General features: G+C 36.2%; 2 protein-coding genes across 2 annotated transcripts in view; one reads left to right on the top strand and one right to left on the bottom strand.

The window, feature by feature from the left end:
- Positions 1-1,786: 1,786 nt before the first annotated feature.
- Positions 1,787-23,881, top strand: itih2 (inter-alpha-trypsin inhibitor heavy chain 2). Its single transcript, XM_083528359.1, has 20 exons — positions 1,787-2,024; positions 2,130-2,171; positions 3,873-3,911; positions 4,463-4,635; positions 4,887-4,991; positions 5,493-5,655; positions 5,784-6,020; positions 6,146-6,262; positions 6,970-7,138; positions 8,115-8,240; positions 8,419-8,600; positions 8,932-9,117; positions 10,281-10,420; positions 13,800-13,978; positions 17,025-17,150; positions 18,476-18,589; positions 20,239-20,437; positions 20,519-20,691; positions 21,773-21,884; positions 23,391-23,881. The coding sequence occupies exons 1-20, from the start codon at positions 1,935-1,937 to the stop codon at positions 23,536-23,538; spliced, it is 2,820 nt and encodes a 939-aa protein (XP_083384485.1). The 5' UTR covers positions 1,787-1,934; the 3' UTR covers positions 23,539-23,881.
- The window catches only part of kin (Kin17 DNA and RNA binding protein), a 10,581-nt gene continuing 6,279 nt past the window's right edge, over positions 23,678-27,979 (bottom strand). The window contains exons 10-11 of the mRNA XM_083528610.1: positions 25,837-25,937; positions 23,678-24,129 (exon numbers count right to left, since the gene is read on the bottom strand). Of these exons, the coding sequence (XP_083384736.1) occupies positions 24,067-24,129; positions 25,837-25,937 (164 nt within the window). The 3' untranslated portion in view covers positions 23,678-24,066. The remainder of the gene's footprint in view (positions 24,130-25,836; positions 25,938-27,979) is intronic.

Below are 27,979 nucleotides of genomic sequence, written 5' to 3'. Positions count from 1 at the left end.
CCCTTAAGCGTCTCAGATGGTACAGACGCTGCCGGGCCTTCTTCACCAGGGTGTTAGTGTGACAGATCCTGTGTGATGTGAACACCCAAGTATCGGAAACTATCCACTCTTTCCACTGCAGTCCCACAGATGTTAAGCGGTTGGTATGACCGCTCCCGCTTTGTGCTGAAGTCCACGATCAAATCCTTAGTTTTGCTGACGTTCAGGAGAAGGTTGTTCTCCTGGCACCATCTCTCCAGGTTTTTAACCTCCTGTAGGTAGGCCGTCTCGTCGTTGTTGTTGATCAGGCCCACCACAACAGTGTCGTCAGCAAACTTGATGATGGTGGTGGAGTTGGATGTGGCCACACAGTCATATGTGTACAGCGAGTACAGCAGGGGGCTCAGAACACAACCCTGGGGAGCTCCATTGCTGAGGGTAAGGGTGGATGAGGTGTGTTTTCCCACCTGTACGGCTTGTGGTCTGTCTGTCAGGAAGTTAGAGATCCATTGACACAGCGGCTGGCTGAGTCCCAGGACCTCCAACTTAGAGGTGAGTGTGGAGGGAATTATGGTGTTAAACGCTGAACTGTAGTCCACAAACAACATCTTTGCATAATTTCTTTGGTCCAGGTGGCTCATCGTGGTGTGGAGGAGATGAGCAATGGCGTCCTCAATAGAGCGGTTCTAATGGTACGCAAACTGTAATGGGTCCAGTGTGTCTGGTAGTGATGCAGTGATGAAGTCTCTCGAAGCACTTCATCACTACTGAGGTCAAAGCTACAGGGCGGTAGTGATTGAGGCAGGCGGGCTGGGGCTTAAGCTATTGTTGTTTTTATATATTGTAACCTGGTCATAGATGACTTACTGGCACACATTGGCCCGAGTGATGTCCGAGCTCAGTATGTCCACTCATTTCTGTGATGAAAACATTTTTATCCTGATTGCGAATGTTCACTTTCAGGATGGCACAACCTCCATATATGATGCAAATCCTATTTGGTCTTCACATTTATCAAATCTTAACAGAATTGAACTCGTATGGCAGAAACTGGAGAAATAATGTTATGAATGTTATGAATCTGAAGGTCATGAGTTCAAATCCCAGCCACACCAAGCTGCTACCCCTCGACTCCTGAGCAACGCCCTTAAACCCAAAGCTTCTCAACTTTATGAATGAGATAAATGTAAGTCACAAAGGATGTCTAGGGTTAGGGTTAGGGTTAAAATGCCCTACATGTATATGTAACTATAAATATAGTGGTGTTAATACAGTTCCAAAGACTTCATGTCAAGACTAAGTCCAACTCTTTTGATGGCCCCCGGTGGCCAAATATTTACTAAATTACCCATACAGTTGTTTTGCTGCCTAGTGTCTCACTCATTCAGAAAGTCTATTTGCTGCTGTTGTTGTGATGTCATAAACTTCATTCAAATAACTACAGCATTGCAAACTAACACAGGCATTAAAATCACTTGACTTGGCTTCATACTGTTCACCGGAAAACTCAACTGACCTGCTCAATCTTGTGGATTTTAATTTGATTGCATATTAGATTAGAAATAAATAATTTTCTAATCTACTGAAGTAAATTGAACTATGCTTGGTTGTAGACTCAAACTTTTAATAACTGAAAAACCTTTATGAACCACATTGCCTATAAAGTTATATTTGTAAAAATACATCAATTAAAGAACTCCTTAGTAGTTTACTTTTCTGCAGGCATGTTATTTACAGAACACAGGTCAAGTTTCAAAGGTTTCCCCTGCACTTAGATCTCTTTTCTGTGTTATACGCAACAGGACAAATATTGATGAGGCTCAGAGGGCTAGAACCTGCTGACTGATAATTTGCCTCCTAGTGCTTTTGTGTGTGTAGGTGTGTGTGAGTGTGAGTGTGTGAAGCACTGGACATTTTGCCTTTTGCTGGACGTATTTCACTCCTGTTCAGCCACCATGAAGCTCCCAGCACTGCTGCTGGCCGTCCTGCTCTTTTCACAATGCTCGGCCTTCGAGTTCATTATTGATGGAGAGTGGGAAGAGGGGGTAAGTGAAACGGACAGATTTGGGGGATTATGAGGGAATTCTGAAAGTATGGGCTTAATTTATATAACAGACTTTTGCATTCATGTGCTTCCTTTGTCTCTCTAGTCAGATCACGACGATCATTTTAGAGAAAGTTCCAGATACAGAGTAAGGCTCTATTTTTTTACTTTTAATTTTATAATTACTGTCTGATTAAAAGTTGTAGGTGACAGGAGTAAATACAGACATGCTGCAAAATACATTTCAACAATAAATGCTTAACAAATAATGCTACAGTGTTTGGGTTTTGTGTTAAAAAAAACAAAAAAAAAACATTTACCATTACTCACTGTATTAAAGTTGTTCAGTTGACATGGTGGTTATAATTTATTAAGGCATGGCCTTTCTATATTTAGGCCACAATATTTACAGGTCACAAACTAATTACAACATACAAAAATGGTCACAAATTATATAACTCAAGAACACAGCTTTTGCCGATCCTGTTTTTTTCATGTAGAGAATTCGCTGATGTGTGCTGATGTCGCAAATCTATGACGCCAGTATGTCTTAATGCGTCAGTCCAAGATTGCAGTAATGTTATCAGCATGGATGGCAAAAATACACACATCCTTCACTCAAGTAGAAGTACGGATACTTATGTTTTAAAAGACTCTGGTAAAAGTTAAAATACTGACTACACTTTTTTACTCAGGTTAAAGTAAAGAATTATGGGCTCTGTACTTAAGTTAAAAAGTATTCATTATGACTACCTGTTTTAGTGTCATGCTGGTAACTGGACCTCACATCATATTATTGCAAAATAATTTAAAATTGTGTTATCTAATGAATGTATCCAGGCTGAACAACCACCATATAGAATACAAGCAGAGAAAATATCTTTGTTTTCAGTCATGTTTACATTGCTGACTCCCTCTATCTCCTCTACGTTAACCCCAAACTGCTTGATGCCTTCTGCCTTGCTAGCTTTTTAGGCTAGCCTACGTGATAGTCAGGAAATGATACACCAGTGGTTGGTTGAAAAAGACGCGTAATGACAAGAAATAGGTTGATGGGTTAAAAACGGCGAAAAGTATTGATCATGTCACCAAATAGTTTAAAACTAGTAACGAGATTGGTTTTAAAATGTAAGAAGTGGAAAGTACAGATGTTTGTGTAAGAAACGTAATGAGCGAAAGTAAAATGTTTTCTGAAAAAAAAAATGAAGAAAAGTAAAGACACCAGAAAAATCTACTTAAATACATTAACAAAGTATTTATCTCGGATTATCAGTTCCTTGAACCGCAATGTTCTGAATTAAAATATACAAAAACTAAATATAAAGTTGCAGATAAAATCATATAAAATCATAAAATATCTGTTGTCGTGGCCTTAATATTGTATTCCGTGGTCATGCTTTAAAGATATGTCTTCTTAACATCTCCGTCCTGTATCATTAAAGTACAAAACTAGTACCTGTTGGTGTGTATTACAAACAAACATTATCAATTAAATGTTATTTAATTTCCAACAAATATATTTTATTCATTATCTGATTAATAAGACACTTTGTCTAATATACGTCTAAAACCTTATGTTCTTTAGTAATGAGCTTTTGTAATAATACCTTCTATAAATATCAACTGAGCGTTTTTGAGTACAGGGTTAATAAAATACAGTCAGACATTTGGACAGCTGTAATCAATACATTAGTGTTCACAACACTGATAGAACTCAGAAGCTGGCTGTTAAAAGATCATTATTAACTTTAAAATGTCACTTTTTATGCCTGTCTTTGCCCGCTTTTCTATTCTTCCTTATTTGTAAAGCACATTTGATGAACTTTGGTGTCTTTTGCTTTATTTGTAGAGAAACATATTGACCAGTGAAGAAGAAGAGGACTTTGAGGTAGACGTCGTTTTGTTGTTTGACCTCGTTTCTATGAATCTCTCTGTACTAATGCACTAATCGATGGCTGTGTTTGCAGAGTGCTTTGCATCACAGCGGTTATTGACTTCTCCTCTGTATCTTTGTGAAGATAACATTTGAGAGTCATTCCATGGCTTGAGTTTTGTTTAATGATATGTGGAAGAGTAGCGATTATGGATTATGGAATGTTCTATGCAATGTTTAAGTTGGAATGGGATATTTTTAACAATGTCAATTGGATCCAATTTGATTTGAATAGTTTTGTTAGCTACATAAACCACAATAATAATATATGTAAATGTTTATATGTATTATCAGAATTTTAATGATTGAATAAATGAGCAGAAATATTAGTTAAATTTACCTACAGTATTGATACTAATTTATACTTTTTCGTAGGCTGTGTCTATCTTTTGTGATATGGCTATTAAAACATTTTACGCTTTCATTTATTTATATATGCTAAATATTACCATATTTAATATCCCCCACCCATATTTATATAGCCTTTGTGTCTCAAATTATTGCAGGCTGTCCGTGGAGATGATATCACAGTTAAGAGCTACAAGGTCGAGAGCAGAATTACATCACGGTTTGCTTACACCACTGTTAGTAGCTCGGTGGTGAACTCAGGCCTCAATGCACAGAGCATCGGCTTCAATGTGCAGATCCCTAAAAGAGCCTTTATCAACAACTTCACCATGTAAAATCACACACACACACACACACACACACATACACACACACACACACACACACACACACACACACACACACACACACATATGTGTGTATATATATATATATATATATATATATATATATATATATATATATATATATATATATATATATATATATATATATATATATATATATGCACTGACTATAGGTGATGCTAAGAAGATGCCACTGTTAAGTACTTTTGCTCTCTTGTGTTATATTTGCTGTTAGGAACGTCAATGGGATCACATTTGTCGGCTCAGTGAAGGAGAAAACTGTTGCTCGTAAACTGTACTCTCAAGCCAAATCCCGCGGCAAAGCTGCAGGCATAGTCAGGTATCACCCACAATGCACCATGTCTAAAAGTCCTACATATCACAATCCATCTGATTCATTTTTCTAAAAACATATTCTATCCTCCTGTTCATCCACCAACAAACTCTCTAGTTCCTGGTCATCTATCAGTTCATCTATAAATTTATTTTTAAGAATATCCATAATTTCACTATAATCCAGAATTCTATTCATCAATCCATTTATCCATCTGTCTCTCATTCTTTCTTATTCTTCTGTTTACTTTCATTCCCTCAGGAATCTATCTATCCAACCCTGTGTCTACTTTGCTACTTGTCAATATCATAATATCCATTGAATATACAATTTGTGATCTTATAAATCTATGAATCTATTTATTCACATATATATTCCCTTTTTATTCTATTATGGTATATATATCCAAGTATCTGTCACTCTGCCAGCACTGCTATTCACACATATATATTTACCTAAACGATTTGTCCCATACTTCCATCGTCTCTCTTTCTCTCTCTTTCACAGAACCAACTCTCAGGCCATGGAAACCTTTAAAACTGAGGTCCATGTACCTGCAGGCAGCAAGATTGAATTTGAGCTGCACTATCAGGAAATGATGCAGAGAAAATTGGGTTCCTACACACACACTCTGCACATACAGCCGGGTCGACTGGTGCCACACCTGCAGGTCTCTCTCTCTCTCACACACACACACACACACACACACACACACACACACACACACACACACACACGCACACACACACACACCCAAAAACAACATATATTATATATTTCAAAATTATATTTTTTCAGGTTGATGTGTATATATTCGAGCCTACAGGCATCCAGTTTGTGAACGCACCAAATACACTGGGCGAGCATTTTAAAGGTATGACTAAGATCACACACACGAAACAGAAGGCCCATGTGGTGTTTAAACCCAGCCTGCAACAACAACGCAAGTGTAGCAATTGTACTGAGACTGCCGTGGATGGCGTATTTACTGTACAATATGATGTGGAGAGAGAAAGCAATGAAGGAGAACTGGTGGTAAGGACCAACTCATACCTTTTTGGGGATTTAACTTAAGCAAAGCAGTGCTATTATATATATATATATATATATATATGCACACACAATTTATTTGATTTCTCTTTCCTCCCTCCACCTTGCAGGTGTCTGATGGTCATTTCATTCATTTCTTTGCACCGTCCAATCTCTCTCCTCTATCCAAAAACATTGTATTTGTGATCGATGTGAGTGGCAGCATGTGGGGCTTGAAGATGAAGCAGGTAGGATCACAGGTTTCAAAGCACAGCATTTTCTTTGAAGCATTGATCAAAAAATGTAAACCCCCTATTGGTTATAGTGTAACAAATGTATTAGTAAATCAAAACCCACAGACAGAAAAATATAGCAAAATACTAAAAGCACATGTAATTAAATAGGTGTGACAATACAATAAGTTATAAAAAAATGTCTGATGATTGGAATTAGTTGATATGGATTTTTTTATATAACCTGAACAAATGTATATAAAACATTTTTTTTTTTTTATATAAATACTACTACTACCCCTACTTTACTCTGCATTCCAGAAGCTGTGCAACAATTACAACTAAGATTAAAGTTGAACTAACATATAAAAAACTTTAACAATGTTTTATTTTAACATTATGTACCCTATTAAAATGACTGATATAGGTTTGTTTTCTGATGAATAAAGATTTATCACATGCTTAGCAGCACATAAATCACAGAACGCTTTCTTTCAAGGCTGACTTCAACCATCACAAATAACTAGAACCATAACACATCATGACAACAAAAATGTTTTATTTATTATAAATCTTCTAATATTAACACGAGGACATGCTCAGATAAATCAATTTAAGGTACTAACACAGGGTTCTGGTAAAGAAATCTTTAATATGTCTCTTCCATGTTTATTTTATCTTGTGTCTATTTTGATTCCATTTTCCTCTTTACTTTCCCACAGACAGTGGAGGCCATGAAGACCATCCTGGATGATCTGACGGTGGATGACAATTTTAGTATCATCGACTTTAATCACAATGTCCGGTGCTGGAGTGAAGAGCTTGTCCCAGGAAACACACTACAAGTTGCAAATGCCAAGAAATACATCCAGGACATCAAACCAAATGGAGGTGAGAAAGCACACGTGAAACCTTATCACTTTTTCATCACCACTTTTTTGCTTTCTTCTTGGTTTAGGTGGAATTTAACAAACATATCTACTAGAGAATGTCTCGTTGTTCATTGTAATGAATCTTAGGCAAGAGAATTCACCTAGTAATGACATTGGGTAACAGAAGATGGAGTCTAGACCTTAGCCAAAACATTATTGCATGTATACATTTTATGCTTACAATACAATACCGTTTGAGCCAAAACATGTTTTTGCTGATCATAATCACCTGACCTGATTTTGACCTGAATCTCATACACAGGTTGTGTAAATGTATATGAAGATTATTACATATCTGACTTAGCAAACAGCTGTGCTTGTCTGCTCCACTGTATTAATTTATTAAGTAATGGTTTATTTTGTTGTTGTTGTTTTTTCTTTTTCACTTTTCAGAAATAAAATACATATATTTATCAAGGAAGAAATACTATTTTACCCATGACTGTCATTTGTCATAAAAAAAAATTTCTTATTTTGACAGCAAAAACATACATGAACCAGGGAAGCAATTATTTAATAAGTCTTAAAAGTATTTACAGATATTTAGAGACCATAAATATTGTACAAAAATCATTATATATATAAAATGTATTATTTCAATCCAGTCATCCACTGCATGCTGTTTAGGTTTTAGTCATTTCTTTTAATTACTTTTTCTACTAAAAACTAAAAGGATTGGCATTAATCTATTATCTTTATTATTTGATCACTCAAAGAAAATATTCAAAACAATGACTCACAGTTCAAATGAATCGTCACAATTATCACAAATGATCACAATGTCAATTGCAATGCAACTGAGAATTCCAACAATCAAAGCAAACAGGGATTGAATTCATAAGCTGAAATTAATGTTTAAGGTGTAAGGAAGTCATCTGAAATACTGAGCAGTAAGTGTGTATTTCTGAATTTTCTCCTTTTTCCCTTGACCTCAGGAACCAACATCAATGAGGCCCTGCTGAAGGCAGTGCAGATGCTTTTAAAGGCACAAAATCAGGGCATCATCGATCAGCGCTCCGTCTCTATGATCATCCTGGTGTCTGATGGAGACCCCACAGTGGGTAAGGATTCTTAACACACACACACAAACACACACACACACACACACACACACACACACACACACGCACGCACACACACACACACGCTACCTCGGTATACAAAAATTCTACAAATTTCATAATTTACTGACACCAGTCATCATTTTCCAAATGGTTTGTCCCACTCTAATAAATGTAGGAGAGATAAAGCTCAGCACCATTCAGAAGAACATAAAACGTGTCATGCATCAGGATTTCTCTCTCTACTCTCTCGGCATTGGGTTTGACGTGGATTTTGACTTCCTTGAGCGCATCGCTTTGGAAAACCGGGGCATGGCCCAGAGGATCTTTGCAAATCATGATGCTTCAGAGCAGCTGAAGGTAAAAAGATCCAGTTTTCCTAAATTTTCTTCATCTGCATATGAGTATAAATATAAATTTATATCTGTTATTTGCCCTTTTTTACAGTGAATTATTTGGTCTTTTTATCCTGTGGAAGTGGCAATCCAAGCATTAAAAATAAGAGTAGTAAATGTTGTATAATTTTTTCTTTTTTTAATTAGGAAGCCAAAAAATACATTACCCCCGAAGTGGATGATTGTAGTACTCAGATTTTAGTTTAGAACCTGTCCGTTATGTTTACAGCTAAAACCAATATCATGGCCATTCAACCACACTGTGATATATTCATGTTCTCTCTCTTTCTCTGTAGATGTTCTACAGCCAGGTCTCATCCCCAATGCTAAGGAAGATTGCTATCCATTTCCCTGTGGACTCTGTGACGGACGTCACTCAAAATGAATTCGATAAGTTCTTCAAAGGCTCGGAGCTGGTCACTGCTGGCAAACTCAAACTTAGTGGATCCACCAGTCTGAATAGTTTCATCACTGCTGCTGCTGTAAGCCCACTATCTTGCATGATTATTAGTTTAGCACCCGGGGCCTGTTATTATATTTTTAAAAGGGATAAAATTAAATTCCATGGAATGATAATTTTAGCGTATGCAGTCAGAGAAACCAAGCATATTGTCTTTAATAGTAAGATATTATTTTAATTATTTTATTTCATTTTTTATAGTTAAAATAATTTCATTTAAAATATTTCTTTTATTTTTATATTTAGATTTAATCATTTAAATACTTTTTTGTTATCTGCCATTATTATTATCTGGTCAAAAGTGTTTAAGAGACACAAGCATGTTTCTTTTGATTTTATTCAACATTATTAATTTACCATTATAAAGATTTATTTTGACCAAACAAATATATAAAAGTAAAGATGTTACACATTATTTTTACTGAAACTGAATTACACACTCTCAGCATTTGGACAGTTTCTTTCTCCAAACCTTCAGCTTTAATACTTTGCTATGCCTCTTGTAAAACTCTTGTTCTTTGGTAGTTGATTTCTTAGTTGATTTGGTAGTAGAGATTTCTTTCTCCATAGGTTCCATAGGTGCATAGACTGGGCAGGCCATTCCATGATAGATCACACTTCTGCCAACTGTTTGTTTTCTGAATAACAATTAAATAGATTTGTTTTATGGTGCAGTTGCTTCCAATTAACCTCAATACAGACAGAAATGATTGGCACTGAAGTATGGAATGAAAGCCATGTTGGAACAGTATTCCTTTCACCCAAAATAAGTCTCCAATGTTGCCTGTTCCAAAACAACCTGAAACCATTATGTTTCCACCTCCATGTTTGACTGTGGGTGTAAGGCAGTCTACTAACATCTTCTTTGCTGTTATATTTTACACAAGTTTTTCTGAAAGAGCCAAAGATGTCAAATTTTGACAGATCTGTCCACAGAACTTGATCCCAGCATTCACTGTCCAGTTCTTGTGTGTTTTTGTCTTTTACAGAGTTTGTTGCATATAAAAAATCTAGGTGTTTTCAAAGCATTGATAGGCACTGTATGTTTTAAATAGAAATTAGAATCGAACCAAAATCTTCTTAATTCTTAATAGTTTCTTATTTAATGTAATGCACAGTTTAAGCACACTGTTTCCATAATTATTGGTTTACATTTACAATGTATGGTTTCTTGTATTTTTCAAGGCCACCCTTGACATAAACCTTCAGACAGATGCAGACCCCCAGAAACTTGACACTCTGCTCAGTCAACAACAGCATTCATTTGCTGGTTTTGCTCGCCAGATGTGGGCCTACATTACTATCAATCAACTGCTGGCTGAGCGGTGAGACATCAATTATGTAAAACACTCCTTATTTATTGTTTTGTTTTACCTCAGTGTCACAGTGTGGTTTATGCAGCTAACAAAACTATTCAAATCAAATTTAATTCAATTAGACCAATGTAGACATTGTTAAAAATATCCTATTCCAACTTAAACATTGCATAGATCGCCATAACCCATAGTAAGGGTCCAAATAAATAATGAGCCTACTTTTTCATTCTGCATTTGTCTATTTGTATAGCACTTTTAACAATGAACATTGTTCCAAAGCAGCTGTACAGAGATAGAGACGTTATGAATTTGGAATGTATAACTTTAGTGCTTATAAGTTTGTTCCTTATAAAACTATACCTAATGAGCAAGCCAATCATGACTGGAAAGTAAAAACTCCTTGAGATGGTACAAGGAAGGTGGCATCTGCGTGGCACCAAAAGTCCATTCATTACAGTTCCATCATTGTTAAGGTCTCTCTCTCTCATTTTCCTTATTCATCTGCTGTTTAAAATACTCCCTCCATCTTCTCAACACACTCAGTCAAGACATTTCCATCTCCATCCGTTGCTCTAACTTGCAGCACATCCTTCCCAGCTCGGTCTCTCTGGCTGGCCAATCGGTATAAATCCTTTTCTCCTTCTTTAGTGTCCAACTTCACATACAGCTCCTTATATGCCTTTTCCTTGGCTTTCGCCACATCCCTCTTTACCAGCTATCACATCTCCTTGTACTCCTTCCTACTTTTCTCATCACTCTGTCGATTCCAATCCTGTTTCACCAACCTCTTTCTCCTAATGCTTTCCTGCACTTCCTCATTCCACCACCACGGCTCTTTGTCTTAATTTCTCTTTCTAGATGTCACACTAAGTACCTTTCTAGCTGCCTCCCTTATCACTTTCGCAGTAGTTACCCAATCATCCAGCACCTCTTCACCACCACCGAGCCCCTGTCTGACCTCTTCCCTGAACCTCACACTACAGTCTTCCTCCTTCAGTTTCCACCACCTTATTCTTCTTTCAGTCCTCACTCTCCATCTCTTCTTCTTCACCTCCAAAGCCATCCTACAGACCACCATCCAATGCTGTCTAGCTACACTGTCCCCTGCCAACACCTTACAGTCTCTAATCTCTTTTAGGTTGCATCTCCTGTATAAAACATAATCCACCTGTGTGCACCTTCCTCCACTCTTATACGTCACCCTATGCTCCTTCTTCTTAAAATATGTTTTCACCACTGCCATTTGCATCCTTTTAGCAAAATCTACCACCATCTGCCCTTCCACATTCCTCTCCTTAAGGCCATACCTACCCATCGCCTCTGTTCCCTTCACCACATGCACATGAACATGAAATCTGCCCCAATCACCAATTTCTAGGTACACCTTCTCTTCAGGTTTTTTCCTTCTCCTCCATCTCACAACCCACTTGTGGAGCATTAGCACTGATGACATTTATCATCACCCCTTCAACTTCCACCTTCACGTTCATCCCCCTTCCAGAAACTCTCTTCACCTCCACTACACACTTACTGTACTCTTCCTTTAGAATCACCCCTACACCATTTCTCTTTCCATCCACACAATGATAGAACAGTTTAAACCCACCTCTAATGTTCCTGGCTTTACTCCCTTTCCACTTGGTCTCCTGAACACATATCTACCTTTCTCCTCTCCATCAGCTACCTTTCTCCCTTTACCAGTCATAGTATCAACATTTAAAGGTCCCACCCAAACCTCCACTCTCCTACACTTCTCCTTTTCTGCTGTCTCTGTAGACATTTTCCTCCTCTCCTTCTCCTTCTTAGGCCAACAGTAGCCCAATTTCCACCTGTATACTGTTGGCTAACGATACCTGTGGCGGTCGTGGGTAACCCGGGTTGACCGATCGGGTATGAAATTCTGATTCGTAAACCGCATGTTTGGCTTGTGCAACACTAATGGCTGAGCTGATAGAATAAGATAAAGCACTTAATGAAATAGGCTAAGAACTGTATATCACTTATCTATACTCAACTCAACACTTAACTATCACAGGTTATGCTGTGTTGCTTGATATGCTTTTATGCATAGATAGATTTATTTTAGTTTGTAGTAGTAGTATGTCGTTTATTATAGTGTGTGTTGCAACAAAGATAAAACATTTTTTTCAGCTTAACATGACCAATTGGATTGTAGTTAAACTGGCACTTATTGATTTGGTAACCTTTAATTGATGTGATGTCATAAAGGTGTGATTGTACTGAATAGGTCCTGAACGAGTTCAGTACAGTGAAGCTCAAGTGCAGCATAAAAAGCTATAAGATATATATTATATATTTTATATTTTATAATATATTATTATATATTATAAGGAAATAAATGTTAGGATATGTATGTATCTTATGGTTACAATTAGCCAAGGAGAAATGCATTCAAGTATGCGGAATGCTCTGAGAACATGTCTTACTCATCCAGTGATGGTGGCTGAGAGCAGCTTTTCCAAGCTGAAACTAATCAATAGGGGAGACGTTGGGTGATAGCGTGTGTCACCCAGGCGTCATTAAAGATAGAAGCGCCGTTGCCACTTGGTGGTATCTACTTAGCACGAACATACAGATCAGTGTCAGTTCAACATCAAGCAGGACATTTTGAGAGGAATAAATCATGGCAGAATCTCCTGACTTTAACTTGCCACTGCACCCGTGGCCTTATTTACATGGTTGTTTTAAGGGGAGTTAAAAAGTAGGTTTTAGCTCATGAACATTTATTAGATATCTATTAATAGAATGATATTAATGAGTTAAACACTGATTGATCAAAAATGATAATAGGAACATTACAGCCATAATAAACAATAGTACTTGGATACTTAATTACATTTGAAGGCAAATACTTTTGTACTTTTACTGAAATGGAAGTTTAAAGGGAGCACTTCAGCTTTTACTAGAGTAATATATTACCTACTGTATCTCTTCTTTTACTCAACTACATGCTTTGTGTACTTCCTCCACAACCGCCTATTGTTACATGAATGTTAAAGGCACGGTACAGTGTTATCAGGATGTAAGTAGGGACTCCAGTAAGACTAGCTATAGCAGCGTAAATTAATAGGAGAGCTAGAACTTAATGATAACAAAAGGTAAAGCTATTATATTTGAACTGTTCTAAATATCTTGGACAAATTAACAAAATTAGATGCATTACTACGAGTAGATTTGTTTAAACAAGATAAAATTAAAATAAAAAGAGTTTTATTTTTATGTATTAAAAATAAAACTCCAGCAAAATGACATCCATAAAGCCATTTGCAACCTGTGCAATTTCTTCCAAGCATGATGTGCAATGGCTGTTTTGATTCACTATTTCAGTTTGCTTATTTATGCATAATGGGAGTGTTTCTGTGTGTAGGTCTGTGGCACCCACAGCGGCCAAGAAGCGAAAGATCACACATCGGCTTCTCACCCTGTCCGTGGAGCATCAGTTTGTCACTCCTGTCACTGCATTACTGGTGGAAAGTGAGGATGGACCTGAGAGACTGCTGGCTGACTCACCCAGGGACCCCAGACATGGTTGCTGTCCTGCCGCAGGTAACATTCATGATCGTCATTATCAGTGTTGTCATCGCCATCATCATCTTTTTAAATATTTTTAAAAAAAACGATTAGTTTTACACATATACTAATTTTACACGTACATATTTCACCTTGTGAACATTTGCACTCTTTTTAACATTCCCTTTACACAAAAGTATTTTGAAATTAGTTTATTTTAACTTGTAAAAATATCTACATTTTCTATAATAAATATAAACCCGATTCCAAAAAAGTTGGGACACCGTACAAATTGTGAATAAAAAAGGAATGCAATAAATTACAAATCTTATAAACTTATATTTTATTCACAATAGAATATGGATAACATTTCAAATGTTAGTGAGACATTTTGAAATGTCATGCCAAATATTGGCTCATTTTGGATTTCATGAAAGCTACACATTCCAAAAAAGTTGGGACAGGTAGCAATAAGAGGCCAGAAAAGTTAAATGGAAATTTAAGGAACAGCTGGAGGACCAATTTGCAACTTATTAGGTCAATTGGCAACATGATTGGGTATGAAAAGAGTCTCTCAGAGTGGCAGTGTCTCTCAGAAGTCAAGATGGGCAGAGGATCACCAATTCCCCCAATGCTGCTGCAAAACATAGTGGAGCAATATCAGAAAGGAGTTTCTCGGAAAAGAATTTACAAAGAGTTTGAAGTTATCATCATCTACAGTGCATAATATCAAAGATTCAGAGAATCTGAAACAATCTCTGTGCGTAAGGGTCAAGGCCGGAAAACCAAGGCTCAGTTAAAATTGACTGTGGCAAAGTGGAAAACTGTTCTGTGGTCAGACAAAACAAAATTTTAAGTTATTTTTGGAAAACTGGGACGCCATGTCATCCGGACTAAAGAGGACAAGGACAACCCAAGTTGGTATCAGTGTTCAGTTCAGAAGCCTGCATCTCTTATGGTATGGGGTTGCATGAGTGGATGTGGCATGGGCAGCTTACACATCTGGAAAGGCATCATCAATGCTAAAAGGTATATCCAAGTTCTAGAACAACATATGCTCCCATCCAGACGTCATCTCTTTCAGGGAAGACCTTGCATTTTTCAACATGACAATACCAGACCACATACTGCATCAATTACAACATCATGGCTGCTAATAAGAAGAATCCGGGTACTGAAATGTCCAGCCTGCAGTTTAGATCTTTCACCCATACAAAACATTTTGCCCATCATAAAGAGGAAAATGTGACAAAGAAGACCTAAGACAGTTGAGCAACTTGAAGCCTGTATTAGACAAGAATAGGCAACATTCCTATTCCTAAACTTGAGCAACTTGTCTCCTCAGTCCCCAAACGTTTGCAGACTGTTATAAAAAAGAAGAGGGGATGCCACACAGTGGTAAACATGGCCTTGTCCCAACTTTTTTGAGATGTGTTGATGCCATGAAATTTTAATTCAACTTATTTTTCACTAAAATAATACATTTTCTCAGTTAAACAACTGATATGTCATCTATGTTGTATTCTGAATAAAATATTGAAATTTAAAACTTCCACATCATTGCATTCTGTTTTTATTCACAATTTGTTCAGTGTCCCAACTTTTTTGAAATCAGATTTGTACTATACTTCTATAAATATATGCATTTTATATATTTTAAATACTGAAGTATTTGTATAAGTTGAGGTATATCCGGTAGTTGCAAAGGAAGGAAAGAAAAGATGAATTATCTAGTAAGTTTAATAAATATCTACTCATTAATTTCGGCTTAGTTTCTCTATAGTTACCTATTAGTTATTAAGGAGTATTGTATGTCATGAAATACTTGGGCAGGTGCAAGTTGATCAGCTGATCTTTTTCAAGAAATAATTTATATGTTAATGCTAGTAGTTATATATATTCATGGACCTATAAGCAAAAATCTAGTGAAAACCTGGCAGAAGTCAAAATGCAGTGTTCAAGCACAGACACAAAAACAGTGGCAAAAAGCAACTCAGTAACAGGATTTCTAACGTTTGGCCAGAGCAACTAATAATTATGTCATTTACACAATTAGACAGTGAAGTGTTAAGGGTCTTAGTCAAGAGTAACACTCCTTCTTCTTCTTCTTCCTCCTTTTCTTCTTCTTCTTCTCCTCCTTTTGGTTTCTGCCTCTTTCAAACCAACGACCTGCATGTCTTCCCTCACCACATCCATTAACTGCCTCCTTGGTCTTCCTCCTTTCCTCCTTCCTGGTGGCTCCATCCTCAGCATTCTCCCACCGATATACCCCATGTCCCTCCTCTGTCCAAACCATCTCAATCTTTCCTCCCTCACCTTGTCTCCATAACCTCCTACATGAACTGTCCCACTTATAAACCCATTTCTAATCCTGTCCATCCTCGTCACTCCCAACGAAAACCTCAACACCTTCAGCTCTGCTACCTCCAGCTTCACCTCCTGTCTTTTACTCTCTAAACCATACAACATCGCAGGTCTCACCACAATCCTATAAACTTTCCCTTTCAAAGACTAACACTGAGCTTTCATTTTCCTAATCATTAAATTTATAAGGCTTGATAAGCCTATGGAATGAGTCACAAAGCATGTTACTTCACAATGATTTTGTAAATAGAATAAATTTTACAGTTTAATGAAGTTCACTGTTCAAGTGTGTGTGGGAGTGGGTAAACCTTGAGACTCTACGCAGGTAAATGTGCGTGGTCTGGTAGTTGGAGTTTGTAGTGAGCATCATTAAAGGTCATTAATATTGCTGGGAGCTGAGGTTCTCAACTGCCAGAGCTTTTAAAATGTAAAGTTTTATCTGTGTTTCTATTTTACCTATATAGCTTGTTGCTGTGGCGTTACATGGTTTGATATAAAAAAAAAAAAAAAAACAGAAGCAGAAAGAAAAAAAAAGGACAAGAATGAATGAAAAGAAATAGTATATTAACTGCATTATAAACATGGCCTTTGTATTTCTGTACACAAACAGATGTTTTAGTTTTCTAGAATAATTTGTAGGTTTATTTTTCATGGGTTGTTTGAGCAGTGGTATTTAAGGTATTTTTTTCAGTTGCTCTCATCCTCTTTTTCGTCCTAGGTGTCATTACTCCTCAGAAGGTGACCCTGGTAGAAAGTGTTCCTCCATCCCGGCCTCCATGGATAAACTTTTTATCACCAACCCCAACCCCAAGCCCAGTAAAAGGAGTGTCTCCTATTACACTTGGTATGTTTACTTCATGAAATATACTTGGAAAAAACATGTTAAGGGGTTCCGTGTAATGAGGACAGTGATAAGAACAATGTAATCTTTACCCTGAACTTTGATACAATCTTAATTGCGATCAAGTCAAGCTGAACTTAGCAGACATGATTAGCACAGATGCTTGAGTCAAAATATGAACACAGTTCGAGGTTTTCCCAGTTCCAGGTCATCCGACTCAATTTGATAATTAATGGTAAGTTGATTGGAATGCAAACACAGTATGAAGGGTACACAAATGGCTAGAAAACGCTATATTATAATTTAAGAATGGAAAAATTGAGAATCTTTGTCAAGCCTGTTGTGGATAAGAAAATTAAAATGACTGTTATTCGCAGCATCACCTGCGAATTTTTTTCAAGCTTTATATGCACATAGTTAAATATAATATTTGAGTCTGTAATTTACTGTATTCTTATGTTGTAAATGGAGCTCGTTTTTAAACTTGTGTTCTTGTGTGTAAATGTTTAGGAAGCCTAAACCAAATAAAAAAGTTAACTTTTTAACAGATGTTTCAGTAACGGCGAATTTCAATGCATTAGCATACATGTTGACAAAAAGGTTAAACCTTTTCTACGCCTGTATGCTTATATGCATGGATGGTTTTCATTTAGGGATGTCCACAAAACGCTGTAAAACCCATGGAAAGGCAAATCTCACAGAAAGCTAAAAAACAATTTTAATGCAATTTTTTTATAAAACAGCTCAGCATTTTTTTAAATGTAAATATGCAGCACAATCAGTATTAACAATGGGAATGACTCAGGATAATTATACAATCTAAATCTAATAAATTCACATTAGTGAGTCTTATTAGACCCAAATATATGAAAATTTAATTTGAAGTTATAATAGTTATCAAAATTATAACCGAACTGACAAATGTATTTTTATTTGCTTAAAATAAAAAAGATATTTTACTCTAATTAGGTTGTTTGTAGAACTACACATACAGTATATGCGGTCTTTTATATTTAGGTACAATCTAGTGTAAAAATGTACTAGCCTTTAATACAGCATTCACTACAGTCCTTTTCGAATGTTAAGGGCTGCCAGTTAAAAAAAAAATCTTTAAATATAAATATAAAGGACTTGAAATGAAATTTAAATGCTGCCTATTTGTTTACCTTGTCTTTCTACTGTATATCTGTTTTGTCTTTTGGACTAAAAGTGGTCCTCCTTTAACAAAATACAAGAAACTGCAAACTTTTTCCTGGCAATGTGTCTACAAATATACTGATCAATAGCAACATAAAGTTCTTAGACATGTTGATGTTTACCTTTTGCAGTGGAAAACGACCCTCATTTCATTGTCCACCTGCCTAAGAGCAACATGGACATCTGTTTCAACATTGACTCCAAACCAGGACACATTCTCAACCTAGTGTCTGACCCTGGAACAGGTACCACTCTCCAACAATTTCAGTCAGATTAATATTCATCAGGTCTCTCCTGGACTTAATAGAATAGTTTTTCAGAACAAAAAACATTTCATTTGCACAGTGATCAGAGTAAGAACCACAAAATGTAATGTAAATTCATTCACAGCTGTTCACATACTTGCTTCTAAACAAGATATTGTTTAGACATACTGTAAAGTATAATATATTCAAATAAAAGTAGAATGAAATTAATTTTTCTTATTAATTTAATATTATGTGTAACATATAATATTGATAGGCCAACAATATGATAATATAATCTTATAAATTAATATTCAAATAAAGAGTACAAGGTATAATAAGTGACCAAATAATCTTTTTAAGTGACAATGATATATTTTTTTACACTTTTTTTTCTAAGGAATTTGTTTATTTAAGAAAATGAGGTTTGTCTTTAAATAAAATTTGGAGGCTCTCAACAGAAAGATTTTTGTTCTAATTCTTTTCTAGAATTGGAAAAATACAATAGGCTTTTATTGTTTTTTTTTTTATTATTATTATAAAATCTAAATCAGAATTTCTCTATTTCATAATTAGAACAGGAATGAATATAAAACATTTTATCCAGAAACTGCAATTTATGCAACTACATTTTAAGAATTTTTACTTCTGGATACTGAAAAATTAAAGTGGTGTTTAAATAACTGTGTAAAAATGGTTTTTTTTTGTTTTTGTTTTTTTACTGTAGCGTGGATTCAATATTTAACAGAAAATAAATTATGAAAAGCATGTCACCTTTACTTTGAGGAAAAAAAAAACTGCTTTTGGACAATGTCTACTGTTAAAAGTCAAGTCAAGAGGCTTTTATTGTCATTTCTACTATACACAGTGGTACACAGTACACAGTAAAAACGAGACAACGTTCCTCCGGAACCCTGGTGCTACACTATACAACAACATAGAGCTACAACACAACACAAGCTACATAAAGTGCAACCTAGTGCAAACAGACAGACTGTGCAGACAGATAACACAAGACAAGACACAAAACCCGAGATAGGGCCGACCAGTAGACCGACTGTATACTTGATTATACAGTACAGTGCGAGGAGAACTGTAAAAACTATAACTGGGAGTAAATATAAACAGACACAATGCAGTGCAAAAAACAGCAGCAGTCAAGAGGTGCAAAAGACAGCATGTAAACAGTGTAAGAGTCAAAGGTGCAAAAACAGCAGGTAAACAGTATAATGCGGTCAAGTATAAATAATAATAAATAGATGATGGTGGAATGGATTGAAATTGAGATAAGTAATGAGTAATGAGTAATGAGTGTGTGTTAAGTTCAGGTTGTGCAGTTCGGTAACACACATTTGAGTCGTGTCGTCGGCAAACTTGACTCAAGCTTAAACTACAGCAATGTTCTCTTTACCTTCAGCTGTACAGTACAATTATTTATTATACTTTAATTATATTTTAGCAGTATCAGATTGTGACTTCAGTGTGCATATATGTTTTAAGTATATAGCATGCATATATTAGTTTATATTGAGATATAAATATTATAACATTACTGTAATCTTATCCTTGTATTCCCAGTGCAAAACTAGACGAGCAAATGCCATTCAAAACATATTTCTGCTAAAATGGTTATTTTTCCCTTCCTGCAGGGATTGCAATCAATGGCCAGTTGGTGAGTGGCAAGAAAATGAAAAACAACAAATTGAACACATACTTTGGCACCATCTCCATTTCCGCCAAGGAAATTGGGTTGAATGTTGTGGTGAGCACCAACAGGATCGACTTGTTGGAAGGCAAAAACAACCACTCTTTTTCCTGGGGAGCCACAGCTAAAATAACCCTTACAAGGTACCAGAAATTTCTTAAAAAAAAACTTGAATGTTTTCTCCCATGCATTAGATAACACGTATTATTCTGTTTGTTCACCAGGGCAGTGGTTTCCATCGAGAAGGAGAGCAAGATGACTGTAACACTGGATGGTAAGATCTCAGTGATGGTGCTGCTGCATCGTGTATGGAAGAAGCATCTAATTAACGTGGACTTCCTGGGAATCTACATGCCCAGCACTAACCTGTACTCAACGCAGGTCCATGGTCTAATCGGTGTGTATGAAGTGTGAACGTTTTTAAATAATTTTTTGTAGAAAGATTTAACTGTAAATTTGTTAGCAATTTCCAACTTTATGAGCTCCTGTATTTTAAGCCACAGTGGTGGTGAGTTGCTTGTTCTGCCAAACCCTGACGGAGTTGGGTGACGGGCATAATGAGTGTCCTTAGGATACTGAGATTAGAGCATCTTTGACAAACACAGCATGGTTCCAATGCTGGAAGTGCAACTCAAAGGCTGTAGAAGACTTTAAGAAAGTCTGTGACTCAACTTTGTATTAGTATTTCTCAGTTTCAGTAGAATATTAATAATCTAGTTCCTGAATTAATAGTCTAGTTATTTTTTGAAATAGATCAGCATCAACACATTAGACTAGTCATCCCTTATTGTAAGCACCTTCTAAGAAATGCATTGTTTTGAGAAAGCGTACCAGCCCTTGTACCATCTTGGGTATATGATTACTAGTTTAGAAGGAAAGCACTCTGGTGGTCTGGATAACGAAGTAGTTTAAAAAAAAAAAAAAAAAAAAAAAAAAATCAGGTTATCTATATTATATCTTATCTTTTGTTACATATATTGAAGGACCTCCAGAGAATGGCCACATGACAAGGTAGCCTTTGGTATTTGTACTTGGCTTGAAAACAAGTACGCAAAAAAACTCTACTAGTTTTGCAAGTCAGTCTTTGTATCAGTTATATAACCATAATATAAATCTATATTTTTTTAGTAGCACACAAGTTCAAGTTACTGTGTATCATTTAAGTCCATGGTATAATATCATTTATTGCTTTAAATAATGCTGTGAATGAATTCCATGTTTATAAATAATAAGCAAGTTACATCCCTTAAAATAAGATTCTTATTATTTAAATTATTATGCAGACTATTATAAATTTTTTTCTATGCAACAACAACAACAAAAAAACTCAGCTTTTTAGCCAATAAATAAAAAGTATGGAATCTACTTTACTATAATATAAACAGGTCAAATCCAAATGACCCCAATGTTATGAAAGTACCCTTGTCATGGTAATTCATATTTTAATCAGAGAACCTTTAACTTTTTTGTTTAAACAGGGCAGTTTTCAAACGAGCCCAGTGTTAAGGTATATGATCTGCATGAAGGAACGGAGCCAGACAAGAAACAGGCCACTATGGAAGTGAAGGGCAACAAGCTTATGGTCACCAGGTAGTACACCCCAACACACAAACATCTCACAAGAATCTCTGACATCTGACTCAATTATGTATTAGTTTTTCTCACTTTCAGTAGAAAGCATCAGCAGCACCTTTGGGTAATTCTCATCCTCATTCGAGTCCTGTACTGATAAACTGAGCGATTTCCATCAGGGTCCAATGTTCTTTGATTGACTCTCAAATAATATTTGGTATTTTTCAAATAGATGTGTCAATATTGGAGTGATTCCCATCTTCAAGCATAAGCAATATTAAGCATAATTAATATTATAAGCAATGTTGTGACTGGTCTTCATTCTCTATACAAAAATATATTTACTTAGTAATACCACTACATTTATATTACTAGATCTTAACTAGTCTCAACTGGATATGTGCCTTTTCTTTAACTTGGACTGTTCTTTTTCTTTAATTCTCTGCACAGAGTCATTATATTTGATTCAAAACTCTCTTTACTATTTATTTTGTAATTTATTTGCTTGATTCTGTTGTCCAAAATACAAAACGAAAACCTAGCATGACTGACCAGCTTTCTCATTTTCTTTTTTTCTTCGAACAAATTCCCTTAGCAATAAGAATTTCTCTTACAAAATTCCTGGATCTAGAAAGTCTAGAGAATTAAATTATATTTCTTGTATATTTTGCAGAAATCTTTTACATTAATAAATAAGCAATGTTAAGTAAGTTAACAAGTCATTTAAACTGCACTACATTTATTCAGCTGATAAATGGTTACAGAAATGACCAACAAAAATATTATTTATTTTATTTTTTTACATTATAGCATGTTCTGAAACTTGCTGTTTTTGAATAACTGTTCATATAATTGTTAGTTCCTGTGGTGTAAGGGTTTAAAACAATGTTGGAGAACGTAAGGCAGAGGTGTCCAATCTTTTCCACAAAGGGCCGGTGTGGGTGCTGGTTTTCATTCTAACGAAGTAATTTCACAACAAATTCTACCTGTTAAAGTATAACGATTTTAATTTTCAATGGATGTGGCCATTGATCGTATGGAATGAAAGCCTGCACCCACATCAGCCCATCGTGGAAAAAATTTGACACTCCTGATGTAAAGGAAACTTTTAGGTGTACAGTCAATCCCAGATAATTGCCGATTCAGAACTCGCAGGTCGGAAAATTTTGGGTTCTTATTTGGAACCTAACTAACAGCAAGTTGCGGATTATCTTCAAATTCGCGGGAATCCGCAGCGGAACCGAATGTACAGGAATGTTAGGAATAACATTGTAAGCGGTTTTTACTAACAATTTTTTTTAACACATTATTGTATTAAAGTGACATAATGTCTAGATGAATTCACTAAAGTACCATAGGGGCTGCGTCCAAAATTTGTGTATTTTCGAAACTCGGGGGGGTCTTAGAACGTAACCCTGAGATTTCCAGGGAACCACTGTATATACATTTTACAATTCTGATCTTTGATTCTAAATGAATATGCAGTATGAAACTATTGATGCTATGGACTTCTGTGTTCAACAGGGGCAAGCAGAAGGACTATCGATTGGATAAGAAGCAAGGTTCGGATGTGAATTGCTGGTTTGTCCATAACAGCGGGAAAGGCTTCATCGATGGCCATTACACCAGCTATATTGTCCCCAACCTGGACAGCTTCCTCCCCACTGTCTGAGTGTGTGAGCATATTAGCACAAGAGTAGTAAATAGGGTCGGTCAGATATTTTAAACCAGAGAAGGGGAAGTTTTATAAGAAAGTGTATCTTCAAACTGACTCATACAACAGAACTGTAAGGAAGAAACATTGGCAGCAGTTACAGGTGGTGCTTTACACACATTTAATCCATTAAGAAACAAAAATTTCACATTGTCCAGTGTACACTGTTCATACAATTCAATGCTTTCTCCTAGAATTAAAATCGCAATGTGAATCCATTTAGATTATATACTGTCCTTACAATCACGTTATCTTTAATTACAGTCAATCCTGATATCTATTAAAGTCTAAGAAAATTGAACCTTGCTGTTTAAGGCTGTTCTTTCTTTTAACTGGATTCCATACATGGCTTGATTCATGTGTTCAGTACAGAGCTGCTGGAATGTGTGTATGTCCCTGATAAACGCTCTGACACAGTAGAGGATGCAGGGAAAACGACGATGATGATGAAGATTTGGAAGGGAAATTACATTTTAGAAAAGCCCATCACGCCTGCTTGGAGAAGTCTTCATATGGAATCCCGTGGACTCGCTTTCCCTTCAACGTGCCCTGTGACACATGACAAAGTGTTTAGCTTACAATTGACGAAAACGTTTTGCTGTATTAATGCAAAATAGAGCAACATTTTCCCAAATCTACCACATTTTGTTCCATTTGACCCCGATGAAGTCAATCAGTCAAGAAGTGTGGGGTGTAAAAATGTGCTACACAAAAGCTATAAAGGTTTATTGTAGGGTACAGGGTTCGACCTGAACAAGACTAAATGCCTCATATCTCAAAATAACTTATAGAAAGCTGGGCAAAAGGATGAAAACAAAAAGTATTTTATGGTTTTTGAGAGACACAAGTATGTTTTTTTTGTTTATATGTAACAGACTAGATAATTTAACATTATTACTCCATGTTCTCAAACAAATATATAAAAGTACAGATTCCATTTCCACTCTTAGCATGAATAACACACTCTATACACACTCTTGGTACACTCAAACATTCAGCTGAAATAATTTGCAGTGCCTCTTGTAAAACTTGTCAAAGGTCTTCTTCACTAGTTGGAGATTTCTTTTTGACCTTGTGTTCCAGTTCATCCCAGAGAATTTCAATAGGATTTAGGTGCAGTGACTGGGAAGGCCATTCCATGAGAGAGAAAACTCCAGCCGACTGCTCTCTGAATAACATTTATAGAACTTCGATGTATGCATCGGGTCATTGTCTTGTTCTTGTTGAATGGTGAATTTGGTTCCAATGAGCCACAGACGGAATTGCATGGTGCATTGTGAAGCATGGAATAGTAGCCATGTACATATTACCAAAAGTAATCTTCAACCTTCTTTCCTCCAAAACAACCTCAAACCATTACGCTTCCACCTCCATGTTTAACTGTGGGGATGAGGCAGTCTGCTAACATCATCTCTCCTGTTCTCCATTTTACAAAGGTTGTGCCCAACATGAACTCATCTATCCACAGGACATTCTTTTACTCATTCACTGTCCAATTCTTGTGTGTTTTTGCCCTTTACTTAGTTTGTTGCATAGTAACAAAAGAAAAAAGCATGTGTCTCAAAAACAAAGTTTTTATATCGCGGAATGATTTAAGACACCGTGTGCTGATTATATGAACGATATGAACTCAGCTCATTGTAGCAATATTAATAAATATAAACCAACAATATAACATTACTAAATTATTTATAAATAAAAAAATATTAAAGGATATCAGGTAAATCAGTTTATTTCCCCCTGTTCATAGCATAATCATATTCTTTTGTTACAATAATCTGGATTATAGCAAAACTCAGTAACCCACATAAACGGAACTGCCTTCACTCTCAGTATTTACATATACTATATTTTATGCCACCCTCCCCACCCCCCATTTAGCTACAATAGTTCAATTCAATTTACAGAGATAAAGATGTTATAAAAGAATGTATAAGTTTGTTCCTTATATTTGTAAGTTCGTCCCTAACGAGCGAACCAGTGGTGACTGGCAAGGAAAAACTCCCAGAGATGGAAAGAGGAAGAAACCTTGAGAGGAACCAGACTCAAAAGGGAACCCATTCTCATCTGGGTAGCACCGAATGACCATTAATTACAGTTCCATCACTGTTAAGGTGTGCAGTGAGCTCAATGACCTCATAGCTACATTTCAAAATTTCAAACATGTACTAATATCCTGGCTGATCAACTTTTTGATTAAATGTGTGTGAACTTCTCTACTGGTGCGTTAACACGCCGAGCAAACTTATACATTACCGAGTCTATAATGAGTTGAGCGGAGAATTTCTTTTCATCTATGCATTCTAAAATGGCTTCCACGTCCCGGTACTGTCCATTCACTATCACGACTCGCTTACCTGAAAGAAAGAACGGATAATTAATCATTCAGTAATAATCAGTATGTGCAAAAAGTGTCAAGGGGAAATTTTCCAATTTTTTTTTAGACTGTAATACAGAACCTTAATTCCTGATAATTATCAACTGTATGTCTATACATGTCAGTTATACGCAGCAGCAACACGAGTAGTGTAATTCACATACATAGCTTATATACATTTTGAACATTAGGGCAGTTTATTATGATTAACGTTTGTGATTAAAATTTGACATTTTTGAAAATTTTTTAAATAAAATGCCTGTAGTTATTCTTAATGATTCGTTTTTATTATGATTCGATTTATTAGATTCACACAAATTTAATTGATTAAATTAAATTAAATGTTTTTTATTTTATTTAAATAGTTATTTGCTAGACCTCATTTGGTTAAGATGTGTGTGTGTGTGTGTGTGTGTGTGTCTTTTACATTTATTATTAAATTTTAAAAGATATGTTCTCCTTAACTGTTGCAGTGAGAGTAGTGAGCAGGTTAAGAAGAGTCTGGAGAGGTGGAGGTACGCGCTGGAGAGAAGGGGAATGAAAGACAGTAGGAGTAAGACAGAGTACATGTGTGTGAATGAGAGGGAGGGCAGTGGAGTGATGCGGTTGCAGGGAAAAGAGGTGGAGAAGGTGGAGGAGTTCAGGTACCTGGGGTCAACAGTGCAAAGTAATGAAGAGTGTGTTAGAGAAGTGAAGAAAAGAGTGCAGGCAGGGTGGAGTGGGTGGAGAAGAGTGATAGGAGGAGTGATATGTGATAGAAGAGTATCTGTAAGAGTGAAAGGGAAAGTTTATAGGACTGTGGTGAGACCTGCGATGTTGTATGGATTAGAGACAGTGGCATTAATTAAAAGACAGGAGGTGGAGCTGGAGGTAGCAGAGATGAAGATGTTGAGGTTTTCGTTGGGAGTGACGAGGATGGACAAGATTATGAACGAGTTTATTAGAGGGACAGCGCATGTAGGACGTTTTGGAGACAAAGTGACAGAGATGATTGAGATGGTTTGGACATGTGCAGAGGAGGGACATGGGGTATATCGGTAGGAAAATGCTGAGGATGGAGCCACCAGGAAGGAGGAAAAGAGGAAGACCAAGGAGGAGGTTTATGAATGTGGTGGGCGAAGACATGCAGGTAGTTGGTGTGAAAGAGGCAGATGTAGAGGACAGGGAGGTATGGAGACGGATGATCCGCTGTGGTGCCCCCTAATGGGAGAAGCCAAAAGACAAAGAAGTTGTTCTTCTTAACTGTTCTACTTATTTAATACGTTTCTGAGGGAACTCAGATTTACTATCTTATGCACGTAAAAAGTATTGCATTCGGTACACGTGCACCAAACCGAAAGCCCTGTACCGAACAATTTCTGTACGAATACGTGCACCGTTACACCCATAGTGTTTACTAATCCAGAACACTGCTATGGAAAACCCACGTTATTAATATTACTGAAGGTTAATAAACATTTAATTAAAACTACAACTATGTAAGGGGAACTTAGATACTCAATAAGTTTTGATTATGTATGTGATTTTGAGACTTCCCTTCACATCACTCTAAAATGCCCCAATTATTTACTATCACTGCACTGAACTATACATGAGTCATATTTCATATTCTTAGACATTCACTTGGCAATTGGCCATTTTGTGTACGTGAAGTTAAAAACCTGGATTACTGATTTAACAGTAGGCTTAAAATAAATTCACTGATGCAAAATAGTTATAAACAATCATCATGTACTGCATTGAGTTTATAGACCTCATAATACCAGACACTATTACTATTACTGCCTCTGTATCTACAATCAAAATGGACTTTTCAGCAGCAACTCTTCAGAATATCTTATAAATTTATGAACATGCTCCATCAATAGATATGTACCGTACAAGTGTGAACTGCAAGTCAAATCAGTTTAAACTTGTTTTCAATTTCATAAATGCTTTTATTTCGCTCTCATAATTGAGAATCGGCATTGTTGATGCTAGCAGATGAGCAAAATAAAGTTCTAATTGTCAATTGGCAAATGT

The sequence above is a fragment of the Silurus aristotelis genome, assembly GCF_946808225.1.
Source record: "Silurus aristotelis genome assembly, chromosome: 24".
Lineage (NCBI taxonomy): Eukaryota > Metazoa > Chordata > Actinopteri > Siluriformes > Siluridae > Silurus > Silurus aristotelis.
This window is presented reverse-complemented; position numbering and strand designations above follow the sequence as displayed.

What these genes read in the sequence shown, in the direction of transcription:
- itih2 (XM_083528359.1), top strand. Translation starts at nt 1,935, where the DNA reads ATGAAGCTCCCAGCACTGCTGCTGGCCGTCCTGCTCTTTTCACAATGC. An exon ending in GGACATCAAACCAAATGGAG is followed by an intron (nt 7,139 to 8,114) that starts GTGAGAAAGCAC and finishes CCTTGACCTCAG; the next exon opens with GAACCAACATCAATGAGGCC. An exon ending in GCAGGTCCATGGTCTAATCG is followed by an intron (nt 20,692 to 21,772) that starts GTGTGTATGAAG and finishes TTGTTTAAACAG; the next exon opens with GGCAGTTTTCAAACGAGCCC.